Raw genomic sequence first — 24,874 nt, 5'->3', positions numbered from 1 at the left:
TTCTCCTTGCCAAAAGAAAACAAAACTAGGTCTTGCTGTTACAAAACATTTGATTACATCACACCAGTTCTCTTCAAATAAAAGATCAGTGATACGCCAAAGAAAATAAGATATTTCAAGAAAACGTGGTATCCTCTTCTTTTTATAATATTTATTTACTTATTTATTTATTTAGTATTTTTGTTTGTACTTCCTGAAGAAGGTGCTCCTTGTGTAGAGATTTAGAGTACATTGGGTGCAGAGTGGTGGTTGGAGGTTAGGGTCAACTTTGCTGTCCGCTCCATGGATTTTACAGGCGATTTGCTCTTTGCTTTAAGAAGAGAAAGTGATATTGGAAAAAGTCAGCACTTTTAGATTAAAGCAAAGCACCCTTCACAAAGCCACAAACAAGAAGCAGGACAGAAAGTCCATGGCTTGTAGCTATCCTCGCACCTGCGGAAGAAGTTATAAGATATTCGCTCATCTTGCAGATTTCCAATGCTCCTTATAAGGTTGTTTTAAACATATACATTTATATATTTAATTAGCTCGCCAGGTTGGCTCTGGTGCCCATGAATGTCTTGGCATGCACTGCAAATAACAACACATACAAAGTATTTCAGTCCCAGGGAGGTTTTCTCTTTTGCTTTGCTTTTGTTTCTTGTCTGTTTTTTAAAACAATGTTATCCAGTGGAACAATATACCAAGAGGAACACATCCAAACACCTTCCACTTCAAAGCATTCTTTACAAAATCATTTCCAGCATCACATCATTGCCTACTAGCAAAAAAAAAAAAAAAAAAAAAAAAAATATTCTACTAGCTACAGAGTATTTCCTTGTAAAACAAAAGAGATACTGGCAAAGGGCTATGCAATTTACAATGGGAAAACAGAACGCTAAATATTTCAACTATTCATTTTGAGCAACAGAATTTTCTCAGATTCTTTTTTTTTTTTTTTAGAAAGCTATGAAAACAATTGCCTATATTGTTTCTCAAAACATAGCTTTATATTTTAAGCATCTTATCAGAATAAAAACATTCAGAACTACATTAATTAAATTGAAATATTGGCACACGAAGCACATGAGGATTTAGATGTCTTACACACCAAGTCTCAATGATAACTTCCTATGATAAAAAGAAAAAAAAAAAAAAGAAGTCCGAAAAGTCCGGAATTTGAAACATATTATTTGAGGTGAAAATCATAAGTTTGATTTGGTTATGCCATAAATAAAATTCTTATTATAACAGGTTTAATACATGACTAATAGAATTTATTACTATATTGTTTATTTGAAAAAGATGAATGTTATCAATCATTACAGGCATCACTTCTATAATGAAGTGTTGATAGTGTTATAAGCAGTCCATAATACTGTTGGACTTTTCACAACTGATTATTTTTTTAATTGTTTAACCATGTATAAGATTCTTCTGTGAATAATTTAATATTAAATTGAATACTGAATTCAATTGCAGCCCCAAAAAGCACACTTATCTTCTCATCAACAACACATACAATGAAAAAAAAAAAAAAACACCACCACCAACAAAAAAAACTAAAGACACCTGCTCATTTTTTTAAAGTTTTCAGGCATTTATCAGTAAAATATTTAAATATAAACTATGTTTATAACTGTAGCAAGAAGTATTTTGGTTTCTCCCTTTACTATTTTTTTTCCCTTCAAAAGGGGTATTTAAACTAAATCCCAGATCTGTGAACAGAACTTTCTTGTATTTATCATATAAATATATGGTATGCCATGTAAACATATGGCATATACAGTAGTTGTCATAGAAGACATTCCTCTGTAATACACACACAAGAGTTTCTAAGTAACAGTAATATTTAAATTATCCACATGTGAACGGAACTTCAGAATGAATATTAATTTTTAAATAGAGCCATGTCACAAACACATAATTAACGTTCTCTAAGAAGTCCAAGGGAACTCTATGCTTAGTTCCTGCTGAAGGTAGACAAGAACAAACCTATTTGCCTCTTTCCTGTCTCTACAATGCTACTGCCTACACTATGCTGCAGTAATTTGCTGCAAAAATCAGCAAAAAATTTGCAGCAAAAAATTTTGCTGCTTCTCAAATCACTTGTTCTGTGTGAGAAACAAGCAAACAAACAAGAAAATTTGCTACAAGTTCTTCCTGTGGTTTGTTCTTGTACAGCTACTATTTACAAGCTGGTACCCAAAGGTCAGGTTTAATTTGTAGTTTTGATTTTATCATGGAGCGGCTTTATTGTCTTTTATATAGGTATAAAATTTGTCATTAAACAGATTTTTATAAAAGATTTTCTTTCCCTAAGTAGGTTAGCAGAACATAGTTACTGAACCTATTTTAGTGTTAGATTAGTTCATATTATATTGAATTATTTTCACTTGTTTTATTTCTATTTAAATATCTTTTTGATTGAATTAGGGAAATATACTGCTAAAGACAATTCCGGGGATGTCTTTGTAGATTTCCTCTACATAACATTTATAAAATGCAAATAAGGAAATAAGGATAAATACAAGAGTTTCATGGAAATTTTAAAAGTTTTTTTGTTTGTTTGTTTGTTTAACAATTAATGGTATTAGAATTTGAGAATTTTAAAACTGTAATGTTAATTTTATATCTGTAATTTTAAAGGAAGAGAAACTGCACAATAAAAATAGATTTGTCTTAAACTACTTCACTGGTGGATAAGCAGCACCATAATATTTTCAGAAAAAAACATTCTTTGATTTTTGTTTTGTTTTTCCTTTCCAGTATGACAATCCATAGGTCCACAAATTAGGGATCATATATTGTATATACATTGTAAACTTTTTTATATAATGTTAAGACATGATAAACTTCTTTATATAATGTTCAGTTACTGTATAAATAATGATCTCCCTCCAAATTATATCACATTCTGCAAGCATGTTCTTCTGTAAACAAGTTTGTTTATCTTGGGAGGAATTTAGGTTAAAGTCCACACAGTAAGTGCAAGCTAAAGCAATAGAGAACATAGAGAAAATGTTGGGGTAATATTAACACAAATTCAGCTTCTAAGTGAAGAAAGGGTCTTAGGATTGCTGGAAATCACTTTAGGCATGTCTTTTGTACTGTGTCCTTTGTATGGTTTCAGGAACTGGTTAGTATATCCTAATGTCATATCAGAGATGCATACACTGGTTAAAGAGTTTCCAAAATGCTGCCAAATGCAAATTATATATTTTCAGTAATATCTCACCCTCAATAAAGTTGATTTGCAATCCACAGTGACAAATATGGCTGTTAGGTGAACTTTCATCTTTTCCATGATGCTTTAAGAAATACAACTGGAGTTTAAATATACCAAGGTTTGACTTTTTTTTTTTTTTTTTTCCTTTCTGGAGATACATAAAATATCTTAATTTGTTTTCTCATGAACCCAACAATCTCTTTAGATTTTGGAAGAGCAAAAGTTGTAAATAATATAGCATTTTAAATATACATTTAATACATATATACATATGTTTTTATATATATATACATAATAACATATATTTAAAACAGAGTTTTGTTGCATTATTTTTAGACTTAAGTCAGAAGAAAGCTAGAGATCTAAATCCAAATGTCCAAATGTCTCAAAAATATGGAATATCCAAATTTGGACTTTTCATAAAGATCTCTATCTGGTGTACATTTCTGAGCAGCACTTAAATAATATCACTGGAAGTGTGAGCACAGTAATATAAGTAAAACACTGTTATCTGGTTGTGGATTTGCTAAACCAATTGCTCATTTCCCTGTTATTTTTAACATCATCTTCTAATTAACATAATGACAGTTAAAAGAGATTTTATTGCTGGTCAAGAGTAGTGGGCAAAGCTGGACTAAAATTATGTTACCCTCAAAGACAATAACCCGGTAGTATGTAGAATAATGGTAGTATGAATGCATATTTTATTTCTGCAATGTTGGTTAAGCTCTACCTGATGTGTTGGTCAGGGTTTCCCACATTTTGGCCTATCAGCCATTGGGATCCAGTTAAATTATAGTTGAGAATAGTGAATCCCTATATGTTGTTTTTTGTTTTCTGTCACTGACACACATCAAGAAGAGCAAATGTCCATGAAATATTTGCCCTTCTCCTGTAAACAAATGCTGCTTTGCCAAAGGCATACTATCATGAGATATGGCTCTGTTCAGTATTACAAGAGTAATTCATGCCATTAAACTCTTTGAAACTGTGATTTGTTCTAATATGTCTTTTACTTAAATGCCAGGAAAACAGAGAGAAGAGAACAATAGTAATAAATAATTGTGATCTTATTGTTCAAATTAATAAAATAATCTCTGTCACAAATGTTGAAGCACATTTCATAGCTCATAGTGTATGGACCAAATGACGGAGCATCAATTTTGTCCAGTTAATGAAATTAATTTTAGAGAGTCTAAGTATAAAACATTGCATATTAGCTGAAGTTATAAATTGCTAGTTAGCCCTAACTGATCAAAAAGCTTGTTATTCACTGCATGCCTGAATGACTATAGTCCTTGAATTACTATATATCCTCGCTTTCACTAGGATATTGATCAGACAAAGTTTGTATAAAAATATATGGGATTTTATGAACCAGGCAGAGAAAAGCTAATATTGTCTTCATGATTTTGCCCATTTATTTTTCATAGCTGGACAAAACAGAAATTTGTAAGTTAAAAAGCTGCTTCAGGCCCTACAGTTTTAGAATCCTCTCTTTGTTAAGATCACCTGGTACACTTAACCATGTTGGGTGCGAAGAATTCCAAGGATTATACTCCAAGGATATAATATAATATAATATACTCCAAGGGTATAATACTCCAAGGATTGAAATGTACCAAGTTTGGCATACCTTTTGCTTGCTGAGACCTGGAAAGTCATTGGGATATAATAGCCTACAGCATTCTAACCCTCAGTACCTAATTCCTCAATAAATAAATAAATAAATAAATACATTCTTGCAGGTTCACTTACAATGACTGTATTACTCACATATATACCAGAGTGAATCTGTGAGTTCAACAGAACTGCTTCAATGTTTTATTAAATATGTACATTTAATAGGGGTATCTTTCAGTTTTCTTTAAGCAGTAAGCCACTGATTACAAGGGAAGAATAATGTTTGAGTACAGTCCTGGTTTCATGCTGACCAGTACAGGAAAAATACAGCCAGTCACACAAAAGTCTGTTCTAGATTCTTTATATCTATTACATGACGACAAACTATCTCTGTATATATATTGGGAAGTGGGCGACTGCGTGTGTGTCCTTTTTCCTTGTCTTGAATACCAGCTGGGCTACTGGCTTCTGAAATCAAATAGATGCTAAAATATTGTCAGCTTCATTTTTTTTTTTCTTCTTCTGGTATTTTTGCTGACATCTGCCATTTTGAAGTGCCTGGTTTTCTTTTTTTCAACAATCACATTTGCTATATATACTGTTACATTTGAAACAGACTTCTTGACAGTCCCAGTTCAAACATGAAATCATAATTTAGCATGATTTCCATTTAAAATATGTAAGAGTTACTGCCTTATTTTTATTGTGGAAATTCATTAATCATTAAATTTATTGGAAGGTATTTGTATTTTTATGTCAAAAAAAAAAGTGGGTGAAAACAGTTGATTCTATCAGAAATTTTATTTGAATATGTTTCACAAAGATTTGAAATAAATAGATTCTTCCTCTCTGGCCCATCAATCGCTACTTTTTTCATTCTTCTGAACTGCAGAAATCACAGTTAACTATAGTTCTCCTGTATGGCTAGAATATATACCCACACTGGGGAAGAAAATTTCGCTTCAGCAAATGTAAGGTCTACCTTTCCCTCCTCAGGGGAATTACTTCTCATATTTATTTCAAGGATTAATCACTTGTGTTTGATTTTGGGGAAGTGATCAATAAAAGTGTTAGGTATGTTCAAGCTTCCTAATGTAGATATTTTCTTCCAGTATATCTTTTTCCATTAGCTATACAGTAGTCAGATTTCTATCAACATAAAATAGTGTGAATTGCCCATCACTGTCTTGAGTGAGTGTACCACACCACACTGGGCAAATAACTTCATCTTACATACCAGAAAAAATGTATCTGATCTTCTGTTTTCGTTTGATTGTTTGTTGTTGTTGTTTGTTTTGTTTTGTTTTGTTTTTAGAATGTTGGAATAAAACTACTGCTTCCAACTGGTGGAACTTTAGAAATTGGTGGGAATGTGGAATGGGCTATGTATTACATTTCCATGAAGCCTACTTAGACTTTGCAGTCAGTGTGTAGCTCTGTTCATTTCCATATCCCTGGTCTTTTCTGTCTGTGTTACCCAGAAGAGTAGGTGAGGGAGAGGGCTGGGATCCCTAGCTAGATTGCTATTCCCTAGCTTTCTGTAAGTGAGATGACCAGGCAAACGGAGGTTTTCAGTGCATTTCCCAGGTCAAAAGAAAATGAGAATTTTCCAACCCTGAGCAGAGGAGAGAACTCTGACAGAGATTTATGCCACAATAACTCCTGCAGCTCTTTCTGGGCTGAGGACAGGTCACAGCCTTGAATTCACTTCCAGTTATATCTAAAGCCATGTTCTAATTCAAACTTGTGATTGAAATACTTAGAAGAGGAAAAACCTGAGGAGACTTCAAACATTGGTAGCATGTAGTAAAATGATACATGGCTTCAGGCAGTTGTCCAGAACAAGTCATAATAAATCTATGGAAGGGCAATTGTTATCAATATGAAGAAAGAAAGACAGATTAATGTAACTTTTAATGAGCTCTGCAATTTCATAATGCCAAGATGGCCAGAAGTGCAATTATGGGTATGCTGGTGTGAACATTCATGGGATTTTACATTTAGGCTGTTTTCTACATCTTTCCTTGCATCAACCCATACCCAAGGCAAAAATTAAGTCTTGTTCTTCCTCTGCAACCTATCTGAGGGTCATAGTTTGTTTTTTTTTTTTAAATCTTCAGACACTGCTTTTGTTCATTATTCATTCTTTAACCCTTAACTACAACCAGGGCTCCTAATTAGGGCATCATTCACTACGAAGAAGATAAAATGACCTCTAATGTAATTCTTAAAATTAAAGATGAGAACGAGATCATCAAAATGATCTGACCATGTCAATTTTTTTAACTTGAGCAGACAGTACGGAGGGGGTAAGGTCCCTAAACATGTAGCTGAAGTGGGAAGTGATCAACATTTGTAGATTTTCATACCATTCTGGTGAGAATAGTGTAAAAATCACTGGTGAGTTTGAACACATTTTCTTCAGGAAGATGTGTAATTGGCTTATTCCATCTTTAGGATAATTTTTGCTCTCTCTCATCTCCTTTATCCTGTCATTTACAATTATCATTTCCATCAGTGCATTTCCTTCTCTTTTAATAGTGTAACTTGGTTTAAATTGCATTAATATGTAGCTCAGAAGAAAATAATATTTTACTTACTAGCAGGGTAGAGTGTGTCAGAGTCAAAATGATCTTTGAACCTAAGACACACAGCTTTAATCTTTAGTTATGCAAATTCTTCCTTCTAGCAACTTAAACATTTTTTAGTGCTCAGCTACCTCACTTTTCATGTGCTCAGCCAAGGATATAGTGAGTCCTTGTTGTCTCTGAAGTATTTAGATGTACAAATATAACTATTTCCACTACTAGGCATTTACTATATTGTTGAAGGTTTTTTTTTGTCTTTATACTAGAACTTCCCTGAGTGATGTCTTGTTCTGAGGAGAATGACATTCTCTGTATCTGAGGCTTTCAGTCACAAATCTTCACACACTACCCATTTGTAGATAATATCTTAATTTTCTTCCTCCTTTTATTTAGTGCCTGAGCCTGAAATTATTATTATTTTTTCCCTAAATTGTCTGTCTCTTCACATGTATAAGTAATACATTGACTTCAGCTGTTTCATTTTTAGTGAGTAGTTTTAGGGAAAGGGGTTGCTTGCACATAATAGGTGAAACACCACTGTTAGCTACTTAAATTAAAACAGTGTGAGAAATAGTCCAATACACAATGCTCATTGCAACAGTTAAAAGCTGAGAGGGATGGGAGAGGAGTAAGCTCAAGCAAATGCAGGCACTAATTTAGTTACGTGGTATTGTTTGCAAACCACTGGTAGCATGCTTTATGACTGCTCTTAACAGTACTGGGCACCTTTATCCCTCATTCTATTCCTGAAAACCATGGATATAAAATGTCAGGCTTTTTTTTTTTAAATATGTGACAGAAAAACATGTAAACTGATGCATTTCTATTAATTTTTATGAAATGGTTGATTCCAAAGTAAATGCAGATTTTTTTTCTGACTGACCTATGGTATCCCATCCTCATCCCTTCACCTGCATATAGCTATACCCCACCCTAAATGAAGGTGGTAACTTTCACCTGCTAATTAAAATTCTTCTTGAATTGACTGTTGTTAGCAACCACCTTCTACTGTTTTAGCTAAAGCTGGCTCTAGCATGCCTTGCTAAGAATTTTTGTAATATACATAAATGTGTGTATATTTGATATCTGCATCATTGTAATTAAACAGAGACGTTTCTGAAAGATACTATAAAGTTGCTGTAAAAAAGATTTATTTGAAAAAAAATATAATTGAACTCATCTTTCTCCTCCTGCTTTTTGCACCCTGTTCATCCTTTTATCTATCAGAAAAAAAAATCTTAAATGGGATGATATTTAATATTACTCTATCTTCTTCAAAAGTATTGTCATACCAACAAGCACATACAAGAAGGGTTATTATAACATAGACAGATGGAAAATTGTCATTCTTTGTAAATATTTCAGCATGAGATATTCAATCCCTTTGCTCTCTTTTTAAACCTGACATGTCTTAGGCTTATGTTTGACAGTCAGCCTGATTTCTTTCTATTTATATCATTTACATAAGAGCTATTTTCATGGAACTCACCTAAGTTCCCCTTTATCTGTACCCATCTGACTGGATGAGTCTGTTTGCTTCTGTCTGATTCCTAGATTGTAAGTGCTTTGAGGCAGGGACCATTCTTCTAATCCTTTGTTTGCCTGGTGGATAATGCACTTGTTATAGAGATTAGAACAATGACTGATTAACAAAACATCCCTCTGTCTAAGGACTATGACTCACAAGCTCTTAATGGCTTTAGCTGGAGCAGTTTAAGATGTTAGTGCCTACATCTATCTACCTCCCCATCTTATGGAAATTAACCCCCCAACAGAAGGAGTAACAGGAGCAAACCCCATGTCATCTCTTTATCTACCTTAATTTAACAAACTGATACTTTAGTTTATCATCTGTTATAGTCCAATGACTTCATTCAATGTTCAGTGCTGTGAATTAGGACAGCTGAGGAGCTGACACATATTTTCTTCTGTTGCCCAGGTTTGGGGCAACAACTTCTGATCTGCACAAGACAGAGACTTTGGGGTGACATTTTAAACTGTAAGAGCAAATCAGAGGGTACAACTCATAGCCTTCACCCTTCCTGTTCCTTTGATACAAAAAAAAAAAAACAACAAAAAAGCCAAAAAAACTTCTATCACCCCTACAGCCAGTGTAGTAGTTTAAAAATGGTGGATCGCTAGAATGTATTTTGAAGGATTTGTGTGAAATCCTACATCAATTCCATCTTATTCACATTCTAAATTGCTGTTTTTGTTGCTTGTTTTTTTTTTTTTTTCAGATATTTTTTAACATTCTGAGGTGTGGGTTAAGTCATAAATATAAAATGTCATTCCTTTTTGTTGAAAGATTTTTCAGGTATAAAATGATCACTGATCAGTATATATTGTATGCATGTGAAGGATTAAACTGGACATTAATATAGGTCGTTGAGCTGATATTTTGACAGAGCTTTGGACAGGCACAATGCTGTCTAACCATATTCTTCAACAGTATTGTATACTATAAATCAGTATTCTAATAAAGGGCTTTGAACCATCTGAATGTCTAGCTTACTGTGAGACCTACTGTAAGTTCTTGGCTTCATTTGATCTTTCTCCTTGACGAAATATCTTTAACTCTTTTTTTCACTTGCACAGGATGAAATGGAGAAAATAGACCATAGCCATATAGTCATGTTTAAAAGGGGTTTTCCTCTTCTTCCTCTTCCCCATTTTCTCAGGAGATGCGGCTCCCTTGCAAGGGCTTCAGTTGGGTGGCCAAAAACCTCCCTCTGTGTTACTGACAACAGTAGAAGCTGAGTGAATAACATCAGTAGAAATAGGACTGGAAGCAGAAGTAGCATTCTGATTTGTTATATATACATGTTGCCTGTTGATGCAAAAACAGAGCCTATGTACAAAGGGCTAGGAATGCCATCTGTGGCATTTAACTTTCCCTTTTTTTATTCTTTTCAGCACACTAGGCAGTTTTATTCCAAGACAGAAGCATTTGTGAGTAGGTGGGGCAACAAACTTCAGTGAGGTGGATCAGGCCGGAACAACCACACAGACAGAATAGCAAGCTGGACTGCCAAATAGTATGATGGCAACTTCCTTGTGATAAAGTAAAATTAAAGTTTTGGGGCAGAGTCTTCTCTTCACAAGACCAGAAATCTTCATCAGCTTCTCTTCAAATGACATCTGGTTTTATCATCAACAATGCAGGATTAATTATTACTGTAACTGTGAAGAAGCTTATGTGTCTGGAATATCTTTATCATGAATTGTTTAATCAAACTGAAAATCCCTGTTCAGAGAATAAGAAAATACTAAGAGCACTGAGCTTTCAAGATAGTCTGGGGGGAAAAAAAAAAAAAAAAAAGCAACAAAAGCCACCACCAAGAACATCTGCCTCTCCCTGAATTTGAATAAGTTGAAAAACAACAGTTTTTAGGTATAAACATCTGGATAAAGCTTGGATTCTTCTTATAATTTATTCTCACTCTATGAGTGTGGGAGAATTCATCCTCATTCTTATGCTTGAGCTAAATCTTTTGCTATTGTAAATGAATGCCATTCTTTTTGCTTCAGCATTCATACATTCAAACCAGCAGAAAATTCTAGCCATTCTTTTAAATTATCATAGTGATATTACTTGTAAGTGATGCAAAGGATTTTCATAATGAAGTAGTGCACCATGCACAAGAAGCTTCCTGCTCATCAAAAAAAAAAAAAAATGTCCTCTGCTTTGCTGTATATGTGTCAAGTAACAAATGAGTTGTGTTCTGAAGCAAGGAAATCCCATCAGTTATTTCAAGAGAAGGCCCTGTCACATATGCTGCAATCTCTGATGACCCAGTGCGAGCTGCCTGATTGTGTAGCAATGAAAAGCAATTTGAGTGAGCTGACAAGCAACTCATAAACAGCTTCTCTTTTTTCTTCCTCTTTTCTTCCTCTCTCTGTCTCTCTCTCTCTCTCTCAACATCTCTCTCTCTCTCTAAATCTCTTTCTTTCCTAACTGTATGGCCCATCTGCAATCTTTATTGTAGTTAACTACCAACTAAATTTATATCACGCACGTAGAATAGAATGTGATTCTGCTTCTCAGGGAACTCTTGTGGGGTTCCATACCAGGCCTTTATGTACTAGTTTTGTTCTGTAGGTAAGTCTGAAGGGTTAGTTTTTAAGTAGCTAAAAGAAAAGAAGAGATGTGAGTAAGTACGTACATAGCAATAGCATATGGAATGCCTAATATTTCAGTCATGCTACTAAAAGAACAGGAAAGATCTTAGTATACAGTTGTGTAGATAACAATACGGATAGAAAAATGATGAAATTATTGTGTTTTTTTTGTTTTGTTTTGTTTTTTGCTTTTTTGTTTGTTTGTTTTTTTGTTTTTTTAACTTTGTGTATTTATCTCCTGCCATGTTTGTCCTCGTTGTTTCTGCACTGACTTCATGGGAGACAAATACATTGTGCAGCACTCAAAAGACGATTTTCCATGTCGTCATAACCTGTGAGTTATCTGGAAAACCAACTCTTCAGCACTAGTCCAGGTTATGTCTGAGTATCAAAAAAGGAAATCTGCCACGGAGTCCCCTTTCCTGTAGCAGGCTGTTTCTAATCCGACATTATTTGCTTTCTCAAATTCTCTGCTACCCCTGCTTGTGATTAGTTAAAATTATTTCATGTTTCATTACAAACACTATCATTTTTACAGGTATACAGATTACACAGGAGACACCATATATTTAAGGTAAGAATCCATGATTATCTAAACAAATCTGAGATGACATTGATTTTATTCTAGGGTTCAGTATAGGTGCTTAACCATGGGCATAACTAAGAATGTAAATAATCTCTCTGATTTCAAAGAGGATATGTTTGAAACTAAGTATACCCAGTACTGTCTGGCATGAGCATATGGTACTGAACAACTGCTAAAACCCTTAGTACAACAAAAATGAACATATAGTGTTTGGGGAGTTCTTTCTCTTCTGAGTTCCTGAACATTTGTTTTTGTAAGAGAAATAGAATGGAATAGAAAGGTGGCAGTGGCATGGTGTCAGCGATTGGCAATGGCAATGAGGGATTGTTAAAAAAATTAGATACTATTTTGCATGATTTATGGCATCTATTTTTAACTTGTGACAGGAGTTAGAATTCCAGAGCCACTGAAAACTCTTAGTTACAGTTGGACTAAGGACCAGGAATAGGAGTTTAAATACTTATATGCATTTGTTTATAACAATAAGTATACATATTATTATTATTATTATTATTAGAAATAAATATAAAGCAGTAGTGAATTCATTCTCCTCTGAGACAAAGAGCAGAGTAGCACTTCTCTGAAGATACTTACAATTTCAAGGTCAACAACTAACTGCCTAATAGGGTTACATTAACTAACATGGTTATAATTTATTCAGTTATTTCAGAGAAACTAAAACAAGTAGAGTAATTTCATTTCAGGAAAAGAGAACTAAACGCAAATTTCAAGTAAAAATAGAGACTGCGATGTATACAGATCTAAAATGGGATAGTCCCTGCATCACCATCATGGAAGAATTTCTGAGCACTTCTGCTGATAAAGGTTTAGAACAAGAACAAAAACCTCATTTGACTTTTGCTTTCATGTAGTCCTAAAAAAACAGAGACTTGACTTTTACTGTGCAACAATCACAACAACAGCTAGTGCCTCTCAGCTGTGTTTCCAAAAAAAAGCAGCCTCAAAAGCTAGTCTCTCCTGTAATGAAGTAAGTAGTAATGTTGGCTGTCACCTTGGTGGAGGCTAGAACAGACCTTTCACCCCTTAACTTTAAAAATAGATGTAAAAGAAAAAAAAAAAGAAACAAAAAACAAAAAACATAAGTTGGTATATATCTCAGAAGATTTCAAATTAGACATTAAATTTGTTTTTAATGGGTAGTTAATAAAAGATTCCTGGATTCTGTAGATAAAAATGGAGGCTGGAAGGAATGTCATCTGTTTATCAGTATCAACAGACTCAAGAAATAGGTTTTCATCCTCTTCTCTTGTATTCAAGCCTGATGATCAGTTTCTCAGCGTGATTTATGAAGCCAAGAATCCAGGTCATTCTGTCTTAGGTAAGGACCTTCTTCTCCTTTGAGCTCCTTTTTGAGTCACTTATTGCAATTCTGCCATCACAGGAATAGTTTTGGCATGTAGTTCAGTCATCAGTTGAATTTTCTACTTCAGGAAAGAACAAAAGGTTGCAAGATATCTGCAAAGTCTGTATGTAAACAGTGAGAAAATGGGTCTAATGTCATTTCTTCATTTGTAGTTACTCCCTCATGAGTTCTGTCAGCCTAATCTTCGTGAATCTGAAAAGCAACTAATGGCTTTGAGTGGTTTGACAAAACATGGCAGAAACAGAAATAGTTTGGGGGATATATACGTTCTCTGCACCTCAAATTTCGCAGCCCTTTGTGTTGCTACAAATGTTGAGTGACTTGAATGCGGCTAGCAGAGTTCATCTTGATTCATATCCATGAATGACTGAGATTTGGTGCCAACTAGTTAGATTGCTTTTGACTGAATTCTTTCCAGCTCTTGGAGCCCAGTTAATTGCAACATTGCCTAGAGTTACAAGACCCTGTGATAACTCTGTACTTCTACCTTTGGTCTAATATACTTTGTTATGAATTATGCAGGGAAAAAAAATGTCTGTCACTCCACCTACATAGGACATTTTCTGGATATATGCAGATATATGTCTGTCAAATTCCTCAGATTCCTGTTATGCTGTGATGGCTTACTTCATTTGCTGCAGCCCATGAATATGAAATGAAAGGGTCAAGCACTGTTAACTTTGACTTTTGCTCTCCCAACTTTTTTTTTTTTTTTTTTTTTTACTTTGAAGTAGATGTTGAATGCTTTTCAGTGTATTATCTGAAAACTGTGGGACGTTCTCCTTAGCTCTTTCTTTCTATACTAAATTTCCATTACTCTAACAATAATAATTATTTTTAAACTCACATAGAATTTTTCAGAGCAGAACAAAATACTGAATGAACCTCATACCACATCAGTTTGTTAATACTGGCTATATAGCCCCCTCACAGTTATTTTCACAGATATGCTTATTTTTGAGTAAAAAGGGAGAATAGCAGAAACATCTGCTCAGCTGGAAAATGCTGATATTTGACAGAAACATCTGCTCAGATGTGGAAAACTGATATTTTGAAATGGCAGTGACTGTCAGCTGTTTTTCTAGAGCTACTTATTAAACATCTATTGCTAAGAAATAGCTGGAATTCTGCAGTATGCTTCAGGATGGAAGGAGTTAAGTAGAGTGCTACCTACCTTTCCAAAATAAATGGTAGGGACAAAATATTTGTATAATTGGTGCCAATTTTTCTTACACTAGTAGCTGAGTTCTTAGGAAGTGGTTGAATACTTTTCCAATAATTTCACAGTGTCACATTTCCCTCTGCTGTTAAAGTATTTTGCTTTACAGTATCATGTCTGTGAACATGGCAGTAAAAATTATTGCTTGCTGAAAACTATATACTGGCTCTCTAATATTGGAGAATATTTGATATAATTAGTAGTACTTTTCTCTTCAAACAGTATTGCTGAAGTCAATGTATTAGTCAGCATGAATAAACATATCTCAGTCAACCCCTAGGTTTTTCAAACACAAACATCAGGTTAATAGTGATAAATTTCTGTTCAACTACATTTCTGTGTTGTAGTTTGGATAGATGCATCATTTACATGTAATGTAATCACACAACAATATTGTGTTTGCAGGTACCCTTAGTATTTTTTTGAAGAGAGGAATTCCTCATTTGACAGTATAAACACATTGTGTTGATTACACGTCATAAAGAAACGTTATTCTTTCTTATCTTTGCCATATCTTCTCTATTTTTCTGAGGTCTCGCAACTACAGTCTCGCACTTCTCAGCTGAACTTGCTCCTTGACATTGCATACAGATATTCTTCCCCTCCCCATCCCAGCACCTTGTGCTGTTTTTGTGGGTATTTTTATCTGTGTAGAATGAGTGTAAAATGGAGAGAAAATCAAAATTACACCATAGCTAGAAAATCAGGCCCACATACTCCAAAATAAATAAATTAATTAATTAATTAATTAATTAAATCTTGGTTCTCAAAAGTTGAACTGATGTTCATCAAAAATATCACCAGCAATTACTTTGTAGAAAGTGACCATTAAATTGAATTAAGCCTAATATAGATTCCTGATATATCCTGTTTCTTCAGCAGATAAGTTTCACCTCTGATGAATACACCATTAACCTGTGCTCCATCATAAAACAAATGAATTAATAAATCAAATTGTATTTTAATCTTTTTAATTTTTAAATTATATATGATTGGGATTGGCTGTACTTGTTCTATAATAACCTTTGCTCAAGGAAAAAAAATAGAGATGATTTTTTTCTCAGTTTATTTTACGTGGTCTTTTCCAGGTAATGGCTTACTAGCTCTCAAATAACAAATGTCCACTAATTTTGTGATACATTTTTAAGAATAGAGGCATAAACAATATTATATATTCAATTATATATCTGAGGTGGATCAGCTGTTGTGAGCACACTTTGGCCTCACTGCAGTATAATCTGTCTATACAATTCATAAACTTGTGACTATTTTAATTAATTTCACATAGAACTGAACAAAAAACAGAGTTTTCATTTTATGGACAAGTCTGCTACTTTGAAATACGTTACTCCAATGGAAAATAATCACTATCTGCGTTTCTATGAAAGGAAAGTCATAGTAAAGTAATGACTTTAAATCTATTGAAATATTTCTTTTCTTCTAACAGCTCAAACATTGTTTTGGAAGAACTAAAAAACTGAAAGTGTCTCCATTCCAGGGAAATAGAACTAAATGTAAGTTTTAAATAAATAAATCAATAAATGTTCACAGAGGTAAAATTGTGGTAGTATGTACATCATCTTTTCTAATAGCAATAATAGTTTTCATCTGAATAACAAGATTTTTCCATTCTGCAAAGGAAGTGTATTTTCCTTATCAAAATGTTTTCCCAAGATTACGCCTGTGAGGTGAAAGTGATTTCACAATAGCTGTGCTATAAAATTTGTTGTATTCCCAGTTTGTTTTTTTTTTTGATGGCATAGTGTTTGCTAGAAGTAAAATGATGCATCAAAACAAAAATTGTTAGTATTCATTACTTATTTTACACAAGGTTGTGGTCTCCTGCCTTGTTAAACTGGAACCTCAGTATAAAAAGTAACCCAGAAACCCTTAAACTTGCAAAGCTTATTTTCCAGAAGAATTTTGATCATTTGCAACATCTAAATTATTTATCTTGTATGTCTCTCTATTGCTATCATAAAGCAGTCAAGAGTTTCACCTCCTGTACATTCATGTACCTTTACATAACTGTAGAATTTACTGTACCAATGTACTTTGAATAAGTTTACTAAATTGATGAAATTTACTTAACTGTAGAATTTACTAGATTTACTGTATCAATTTACTGAATTCAGTGATAATTGATATAAGTTATTTGTACAGTGTGATACAAAATCTCCCAAACAAAATGTGTCAATTTATATGTGACAGACAATTGAGGCATTAACATTTTAGTGCTTGATTCAAAGCGTATGGCCAAGCTTCTGAAGATGACAAACCTGCATTCTCTGACAAACCTACATTCTTTCTAAAGCCTACACAACAGAAAAATGACAAGAAGTATCTAAGGTCTGCTTAGATTTAGGAATCTAGTTCATTTTGAAAATAGAACTGACTAATTTTACAAAATGTTAGAGGTATAAAAGTTAGGTGACTGGCCTAAATCACTCTAGGAATAAAAACTTCTAGATAGGTGTTTTATTTCATTTGTCATGCACAGCCATCATTAAAATGAGTTAAGTAATTCACTGACGTGCTCCTCTCTCCATTCACAACAGGGAAAGCTAAGTCTTGATTAGAGACCTAACCTTAGATGAATGAGTAGAGGTCAACTCCACATATAGGAACGTAACGTTTTTTGTTTCTTCTTCCCATAAGCTGATTTTTCAGCTTTTAAGAACTAAGGAAATAGCAGGAGAGATAGGGTCAGAAAGATGGAGGAATAAATGAGCACCAGAATCTTCCTAGTCAGAATTCCTGTTTACCTCATTGAGTTAGTCTCCTTTTACATGCTGGTAAGCAATCAAGTGAAATACTCAAAATGCTTTACCATACCTGATTGTGGACTTTGTTTGGGGATTTTGGCTGCTGCTTCAGGGCTGGAAGTGGCACGTACACGCTGATTGGCAGAGTTATGGATGCTACTTGGAACAGCTGCTGAGATGTTTTTGCGAGGTTTCATGTCTTGCAACCACATTGGAGATGCCTCAAAGGCCTGCATTCGCCGAGAGTGGCTGTTAGCATTGACTTTGAGAAATGCCTGGGCCTTGTATTCCTGAAGGTCTCCATAGTTGGCATCGGTCACCCTGCACTCATACAAGCCTTCATCCTTTTTCCTCACTTTTGAAATCTGCAGCTTGTGGGAGATGTCATTCCCTTGTACTTTCACTGTCTGCAAATTTTCCAGGAAAACAAAACAAAACAAAACAGAAAAACATGGCATCAGCTATTATTCTTTCTCTGGGAAGACTCTACTGATGTAGAGCCTGTCCAGAGATCATGTGCCAAGTTAACCAGTGGTGTAATTGTGCTTACTGCAGTGAAGTTACAACTAGGATATTTATATCTAGGATGATGTCTGATATCTTCTTTTCAAAACTGTTTAGACGGTTTACTCTGAAATGTTAATTGGCCTCAGACAGATAAAGCAAACTACCATATTCATTCCAATTAATTACTTCAGATTATGTGTACTTTTAATGAGCTTTCGTTTACAAACATAATATCTGTTCACTTTTTTGGTTAAACCTTTCCAGTTAGTTGGCTATATTAAATAATCCAGCTTTTGAACTACTGTATTAACAATTTGTTGGAGATGTTTGCCAATATTTAAACTTCTTCAATAATTATTTATTAGATTAGCTTGTAGTCTTCACTACATTGAAATTGCATATTTGACATTCAGTTTGACTCCAGGCATGTCCAAACCTTAGGTATTTTTGGTTTATTAGCCATAACAAGATATCTTGTGTTGGGCAGTTCCTTTTGTCTCATTTATTTGTGTACTTATTAGAAGTCATATGTCATTTCTGTGACTTGACAGTAGAAAGCAGCACATATTCAGGATAATTTTAATTTTTTTTTCAGCTAAAATCAGACTACTGATTTATCTGTAATTGTTTTTAATACCTGAGAATAATATAATATATTTTTGTCTCACATATTTAAAGCATTTCTGAGTGAATTATGCATCTAGAAATGTCTGACAGACATTAAGACACATTAAGAAAAGTAACACAAATTCTTTTCTGTACATTCATCACTTCAGATAATTTATATTTAATTATTTGGATATTAATTTCTATACTGATTAATATCTGTTGTCCCACAGAAAAACAGTTAAAGGGGATTCAGTGGAACAGAGAACTACGTTACTTCCACCCACCATTTAAACATGGATGCAATAGTTACCTGGTGTCATATCAGTGATGGGCATTGAGGAAACATCAGGGTAATTAATATATGGTGGATCACAGAAATGGAGAGCTGTTAGATTGAAATGAGGCACGTGTTCTTGGTGATTATTTAACACATTGCTTCTGATAGCATGGCATACTATAGTCACCAGTGTTGGCAAAGTGCTTTTTCTTCCTGCTTGTTAAATGGAAGATAGATACTTATGAATATGCTTTAAGGTACTGGATGGACCTTACAGCCTGTTGTAGAGCTTCCAGATCTGATTTTATTCTTGGCAATCCAAGAATTGAAAGTATAGATTGCATACTTTCAGGCAGAACATATGCAATATCAATTAAACAGAAAGTGTTGGATAGTTATTTAAACCACATTTAATAATAATAATAATTAATAATAATAATAATAATAATAAGAAGAAGAAGAAGAAGAAGAAGAATAAAATTTCTACTGAATAGCTCATATTCAGCAAAAGGATTAAAGAAGTTTCATATGAACCACATGGATGGAAAGAGAATCTGTAGGTCATATTCTGTCTCTCTTTGCCCTCATGCAATATCTGCAAAGTTAACAGAGTTGCACAATTAGAGAACAGAATATGTTTTGGGGTTTGAATTTGAAATTTAGAAGTTATTTAATTTAAAACAATAGAAGTAGTGTATTTCAGCACAGTTTAAAAACCCACTACACAAATTTTTGCACCTCTTTAAATAATTTACTAAGTACATTTAAAAGTTTATTCTCTTCAAGAAGATATTTTCCTTTAGTATTAATGGGTATTCTTTGTATACCAGAAAGAAGGAAAGAGGGAAAGAGGGAAAGAGGGAAAGAAGGAAAGAGGGAAAGAAAAAGGAAGGAAGGAAGGAAGGAAGGAAGGAAGGAAGGAAGGAAGGAAGGAAGGAAGGAAAAGAAAGAAAGAAAAAGAAAGAAAGAAGAAGAAAGAAGAAGAAAGAAAAAGAAAGAAAGAAAGAAAGAAAGAAAGAAAGAAAGAAAGAAAAAGAAAGAAAGAAAGAAAGAAAGAAAGAAAGAAAGAAAGGAGAAAGAAAGAAAGAAAAGAGAAAGAAAGAAAGAAAGAAAGAAAGAAAGAAAGAAAGAAAGAAAGAAAGAAGAAAAGAAAAAGAAGGAAAAGAAAGAAAGAAAAGCTACATTTCTATCATGTATTTAGACTGTAATGTTGATTTTTTAAAAAATTGAAAAATGCAAAACATATTATGCAAGCTTTTAAAAACATTTAATAAATACCCCAACATGGATTATTATCATACATAATGAGAGAAAGAGTTTTTTAATTTGAAAGACAGGTCAAGCTTTACAGCCCATAATGTGTCACAGACATATAGATTGCTATGTGGATTTTGAGTGTGCTCTGGTATCAATGAAGAATAAATTGGCTGCTATCACAGTGTCTAGTAGAATAGTATCCAGAGGCCACATGTGGACCTCATTTGTAAGATGGTCTACAAATGTAGCTGAAGATACAGTCCATAACACAAATGAATTATAAGGCATGGTGAGAAGTATCATAGAAAATATAAGTACTTTTAGAATATGAATGGTATATATGAAAGTACATGTATTCTGTTGTATAAATGCTCTTCAGTTATACCTACCTGCACTTAAACCTGACATAATTACTTGGTTAATTTTTCATAGACATGGAAGAGGAAAAAAGTGAAAGAAATGGAAATGACTTGCTTTTGTTGCTGTTTTAAGTTTTGCTGGTAGTTATAGCCTTTAATGCAGCTAAAAGGCAGTCCCTAAGAGATTGTGCCTGAGAAAAAGAAAACTCCATTGGGCTCTTAAGAAATATTTATGTTGCAGTATCTGCTGAATGTCTGTGTCTTTCCACTGCAGTGAGCATGACCCCACCACTGTACATATCGTGGGATGCTAAAGGAAGAGCATCTGAACTCTACTGAGGTCAGGGGCCGTAGCTCTGCCTGACTTGGGATATGGGTGTGTTGAAGTGTTGAGGAAGGCAATTCATTCTTCCACTGGACAAGGGCTGGAGCAATGCTGCTCATAATTTTATTTTATTTGACAATTTTCATTTAATCTCAGAATTGCAGGTAGTTAACTCTGGTGTCAGAACCCCACTTTCCTCAGAAAGAAAACTTAGCAGCAAGACCTCTCTCTCAGAGATCACTCCCAACAGGGAGCTTTTGTCCTTGGACTGAGCTTTCTTTTTTTTTTTTTTTTTTTTTTCCTTTTTTTTTTTTTTTTTTCTGCCTGTGGGTATGAAGCTAGGAAAGCACACATTTAAACACTGAAGGAAAGTGCAGCTTCGGGGCCAGATTTCAGCCTTGAATGCACTTTAGGACTGCTAAGGCACACTCGGCAGTTGCTCAGGGCAATTGGAAGCAAGTACAAGGATGGACACGGGCTGTCTGCTTCACGTGGTGGAAAGAGGAAACACAGGTTCTACCAAAGCTCTACCACCCGGGTCCTCCCTTGCTGACGCCTTCATGTCCGCTGTCCCCAGGGGCTGCACCGTGGGTGAGGGCTCCGCGCCCGGGTGTGCTCTGGGTTAGGAACATCCCGGCCACCGGGCTGGGGAACTGCCCGCGCCGTGGGGGCGCCACTTACGCTTATCTTCGTGCCGTCGTTCTCCAGGTCCCGCTCGGGCAAGAGCTCCACCTGCAGGGAAAGGAGCGCCGCCGTGGCTCGCCGGCCCTCGCACCGGGGAGCGGCGCGCCGCGTCTGCCACCTGCGGGCCGCGGCGGGCAGAGCCCGGCCTCCGCCTCCTCAGCCTCAGCCTCAGCCTCCGCCTCCGCCGGGGCTGAGACCCGCCGTGCGACTCCGGCACCGCTCGAGCCAGAGTCTTGTCGGGGCCCCCATGTGGCGGTGGAGGTGGACGCGGCTCCCTCTGCCCTGCTCGGAAGGCTGAAAGTGAGCCGTTGTATGGATTTTTTTTTTTAATTAATTAATTTATTTATTTTTGTCTTGAATGGGGAATTGGCTTCTCCCCCAGCACCACCACCCCCCTCAAAAAAAAAAAAAAAAAAAAAAAGCGTGCCCTCCTGTGGCAGCCGCCAGTTTCTGAACAGCTGGTTTCCAAAGGGAAAATGAGAGACAGAGAGGGGAGGAAAAGAATTAAAAAAAAAAAAAAAAAAAAAAAAAAAGATTAAAAGAGACTTTGGAAATCAATGTGGTTTCCTGAACATCCCTAGCTGCTTCCTGAAAGAGACAAGCACCAAAGGCACCATCCTTTGAGGTGGGCATTTTTCTCTGCAGGTTCCTGCGCTGTTATATTACAGCTGAAATTAAGACCCTGGTGAGATCCAGAACCTCCCTTTGCTTCCTCCCCCCTTTCTCTCCCTCCCATTCCACCCCCTCTCCTGTGGTGCACCCAGGTGGTTTGGGGACCCCAAGGCAGAGGACCAGTACCTGAGTGCCTGTCACCTCAGCTCCAACCTCTGGGTCCTCAGCTGCACGCAGAAACCACCACTGGATTTCAAGATACACCGAAGCGGAGCCACTTTGGAAAGCACAAGACATCTCCACATTCTGTCCTTCAGTGGCCGTGACATTTCGCGGAAACTCAGTGAATTTTGCTGAAAAACAAATGTGTGGCGTGTTGGGATCCTGTTAACTGCACATTTAATTCTCTCCTTTTTGTGTTGTCTTTCCCTTTCTCTCCCTATTCATTTCTCCAGTGTACTTTCCTCATTCCCTCTCTTTTCTGATTTTCCAGTTTCCCCATACATCTCCCCTGGTCTTTCTAAAACCCACGTATGCATTTTCTCCCTTATGTACAAATTCACTTTCCTTGCAGTCTAAGCTCTGCTCATGGCAAATGTTATAGACCCCACTGCTTGCTCCCATGGGCTACTAAAGTTTCATTTAATTAGGTCCAAATACCCTTGGGCAGTATGCAGTATTTCTCCAAACTCACTGAGGGATTTTGTTCAAGACAGTTTGGAAGAGGAAAAAACATGTGAGGCTGATTTATTGTGTTTTGTAGAGCTGAAGTGGAAATGTGTAAATTGTTAAACCTTCCACGGCTGCCTGGAGCAGCTACTGGAATGGGCGCTCTTCTTAGGAGTAGATTATGACCACTTATTTATTAAAGTGCCCGTTTCAAAGGCTTTACCTGAGTTACTTACTCTTTCTGAGAGTCTCTGCTTGCATAATCAGACCACGAGCAACACATCTTCTAATTCTCAGTACAGGCATACACTTTCTAGAACTAACCTTCACCTTTGTATCGCAGTCCTTTGACAAACAGGGTTTGCTCATCTCTATGTACCACTGCTAGGTTTAAAAACTAATCCTGATGGACATAGTCCGGGGCACCAATATTTCTTTAAGTTTCAGTCTTGACTTCTTTCTTATCCTATCACCTATTTCACTTTAAAATCGTGGAGCATAATGAAATTGCTAGTCAAGTGAGGGAGGACTACAGTCAAGCAGTGTAATAAATAAGACGTTTCAAGAAGAGGAAATTTGGGGAAGAGCCTGCAACGTTGCTTTCTGTTATGCATTGTTACAGATTGACTAGAGCATATTATGATGCAAAGGAGATATTGCCAGTGCTTCCTCCCCTCTGTCTCCCTATCCAGTCTTCCTAGCTAACCTGGAATTGGTGGGATAATTTAGGAATTTGGGCAAACAGCTTTACTCCCTCCCCCCCCCTCCCCCCCCCCCGCCCCCTTCCCTCCCTCCTTTTGTGCTTGTCAACAGCTACTCGGCAATACTACTAGTTTTTTATTTCACGGTGCCCTTCCTGTGCTGTCGTCCAGTCGTGTCCCCCCCTCCCGCCCCCCAGTCACCGCCTGCTAATCCCCTAGTTAAAAACCGGCAAAAGGGCTTTGCATTTTGCGTATTCGGGGCTCGTAAGTTTTGGTCTTTTTCTGTTTGCCTACTCCCCTCTACCTCGTCCTTGTGTGTCCACCCTCCCCAGCCCCCTGCCCCCGGTCAAGGCTCGTGAGCGGTGCGGAGAGGCGAGGGGGAATGCCGCCACCGCGCAGCCCCTCAAAGCCCCGCAAAGCCCAGCGGGGCCGCGGCGGGGGTCGGGGGGCGGCGGGCAGGGGGCGGCGGGCAGGGGGCGGCCCCGCGGGAGCTGTCCGTTGTGCTGACAGCGGCGCCGCAGCCCTGGCGGTCCCAAACAACCGTCTCCTGCGGCGCCGGGGCTGCTTGAAATGCAAGGCGTGCCTTTCGGCGAGAAGGGGGGGAAGGCGACGGGGGGCGGGTTGGTGGTGGTGGTGGTGTGTGTGTGGGGGGAAGGTCTTCATAGAAGTCGATTTTGTCTTTTTGCCCCCTCCCCCCCCCCTCCCCCCCCCCCCCCTTATTTTTTTCAGAATTACACATAGTCACCAAATGGAAATGAAGGTCTGACTCCTAAGATAACAGGAGAGGAAAGGGGATGCAGTGAAAAAGTCTGCAATATTTTAAGGGAGGCAGTAGATTTAGCCATCCGGTACTTGGTCTGAATGCAATAATTATGCATGCACGGATAGGTGTTTATTATACGCAGGCATGCATACACACAGACACGCAAACCCCAAACACATATACATCCATTCACCATCACCCCTTTACTCTTTTGCAAGGTGCCTCTTATTTACTTCTTCCCAATCAACTAAAAGAAGACTGTTTTATTACCGCTTTAGGGAAACTTCTTGTTATTGTTCCTATTTAAAGACGATTTTAAAAATAAATTTAAACCTGATACTTGATGTCCTCATCTCCTATCCATTGTAGTTGTTTTCCTTCTTTTTATCCTTTTTTTCCTCTCTCCCCAATTCTCTTCTCACTATGTTATAGCATGAAAACACACACACATGCATCTGACAATAAGCAATCTTACCTTGGGTAGAAAGTCCTTGTTGAATATACATAACTGAAAAAAAAAAGAATCCAACATAAGCTAGAAAGATCCCCATCATTCCAAGACGAAGAAGTCACATCAGGGTAACAAAAGCCAAAGGATCCTTCAAAAAAGGAAGAT

At 36.3% G+C, this 24,874-nt stretch overlaps 1 protein-coding gene across 2 annotated transcripts; it reads right to left on the bottom strand.

Annotated features, from left to right (window-relative positions):
* Positions 1 to 221: 221 nt before the first annotated feature.
* On the bottom strand, positions 222 to 24,812 carry VSTM2A (V-set and transmembrane domain containing 2A). Of its 2 annotated transcripts, none has more exons than XM_035552789.1 (5): positions 24,734 to 24,812; positions 22,312 to 22,478; positions 21,511 to 21,561; positions 17,566 to 17,902; positions 222 to 310 (listed from the first exon to the last, which is right to left on the bottom strand). In XM_035552789.1, the coding sequence occupies exons 1-5, from the start codon at positions 24,810 to 24,812 to the stop codon at positions 222 to 224; spliced, it is 723 nt and encodes a 240-aa protein (XP_035408682.1). The 2 variants fall into 2 exon arrangements, with proteins under 2 accessions (XP_035408682.1, XP_035408684.1); XM_035552791.1 differs by lacking the exon at positions 222 to 310 and adding an exon at positions 356 to 432.
* Positions 24,813 to 24,874: the final 62 nt, after the last annotated feature.

The sequence above is a fragment of the Cygnus atratus genome, chromosome 2, assembly GCF_013377495.2.
Source record: "Cygnus atratus isolate AKBS03 ecotype Queensland, Australia chromosome 2, CAtr_DNAZoo_HiC_assembly, whole genome shotgun sequence".
Taxonomy (NCBI): Eukaryota; Metazoa; Chordata; class Aves; order Anseriformes; family Anatidae; genus Cygnus; species Cygnus atratus.
The sequence above is the reverse complement of the archived record's forward strand: the minus strand, read 5'-3'. Positions and strand labels throughout refer to the sequence as shown.

What these genes read in the sequence shown, in the direction of transcription:
- VSTM2A (XM_035552789.1), bottom strand. Translation starts at nt 24,812, where the DNA reads ATGATGGGGATCTTTCTAGCTTATGTTGGATTCTTTTTTTTTTCAGTT. An exon ending in CTGAGGTGACAGGCACTCAG is followed by an intron (nt 21,562 to 22,311) that starts GTACTGGTCCTC and finishes CTTTCCCTGCAG; the next exon opens with GTGGAGCTCTTGCCCGAGCG. An exon ending in ACGACGGCACGAAGATAAGC is followed by an intron (nt 17,903 to 21,510) that starts GTAAGTGGCGCC and finishes GAAAATTTGCAG; the next exon opens with ACAGTGAAAGTACAAGGGAA.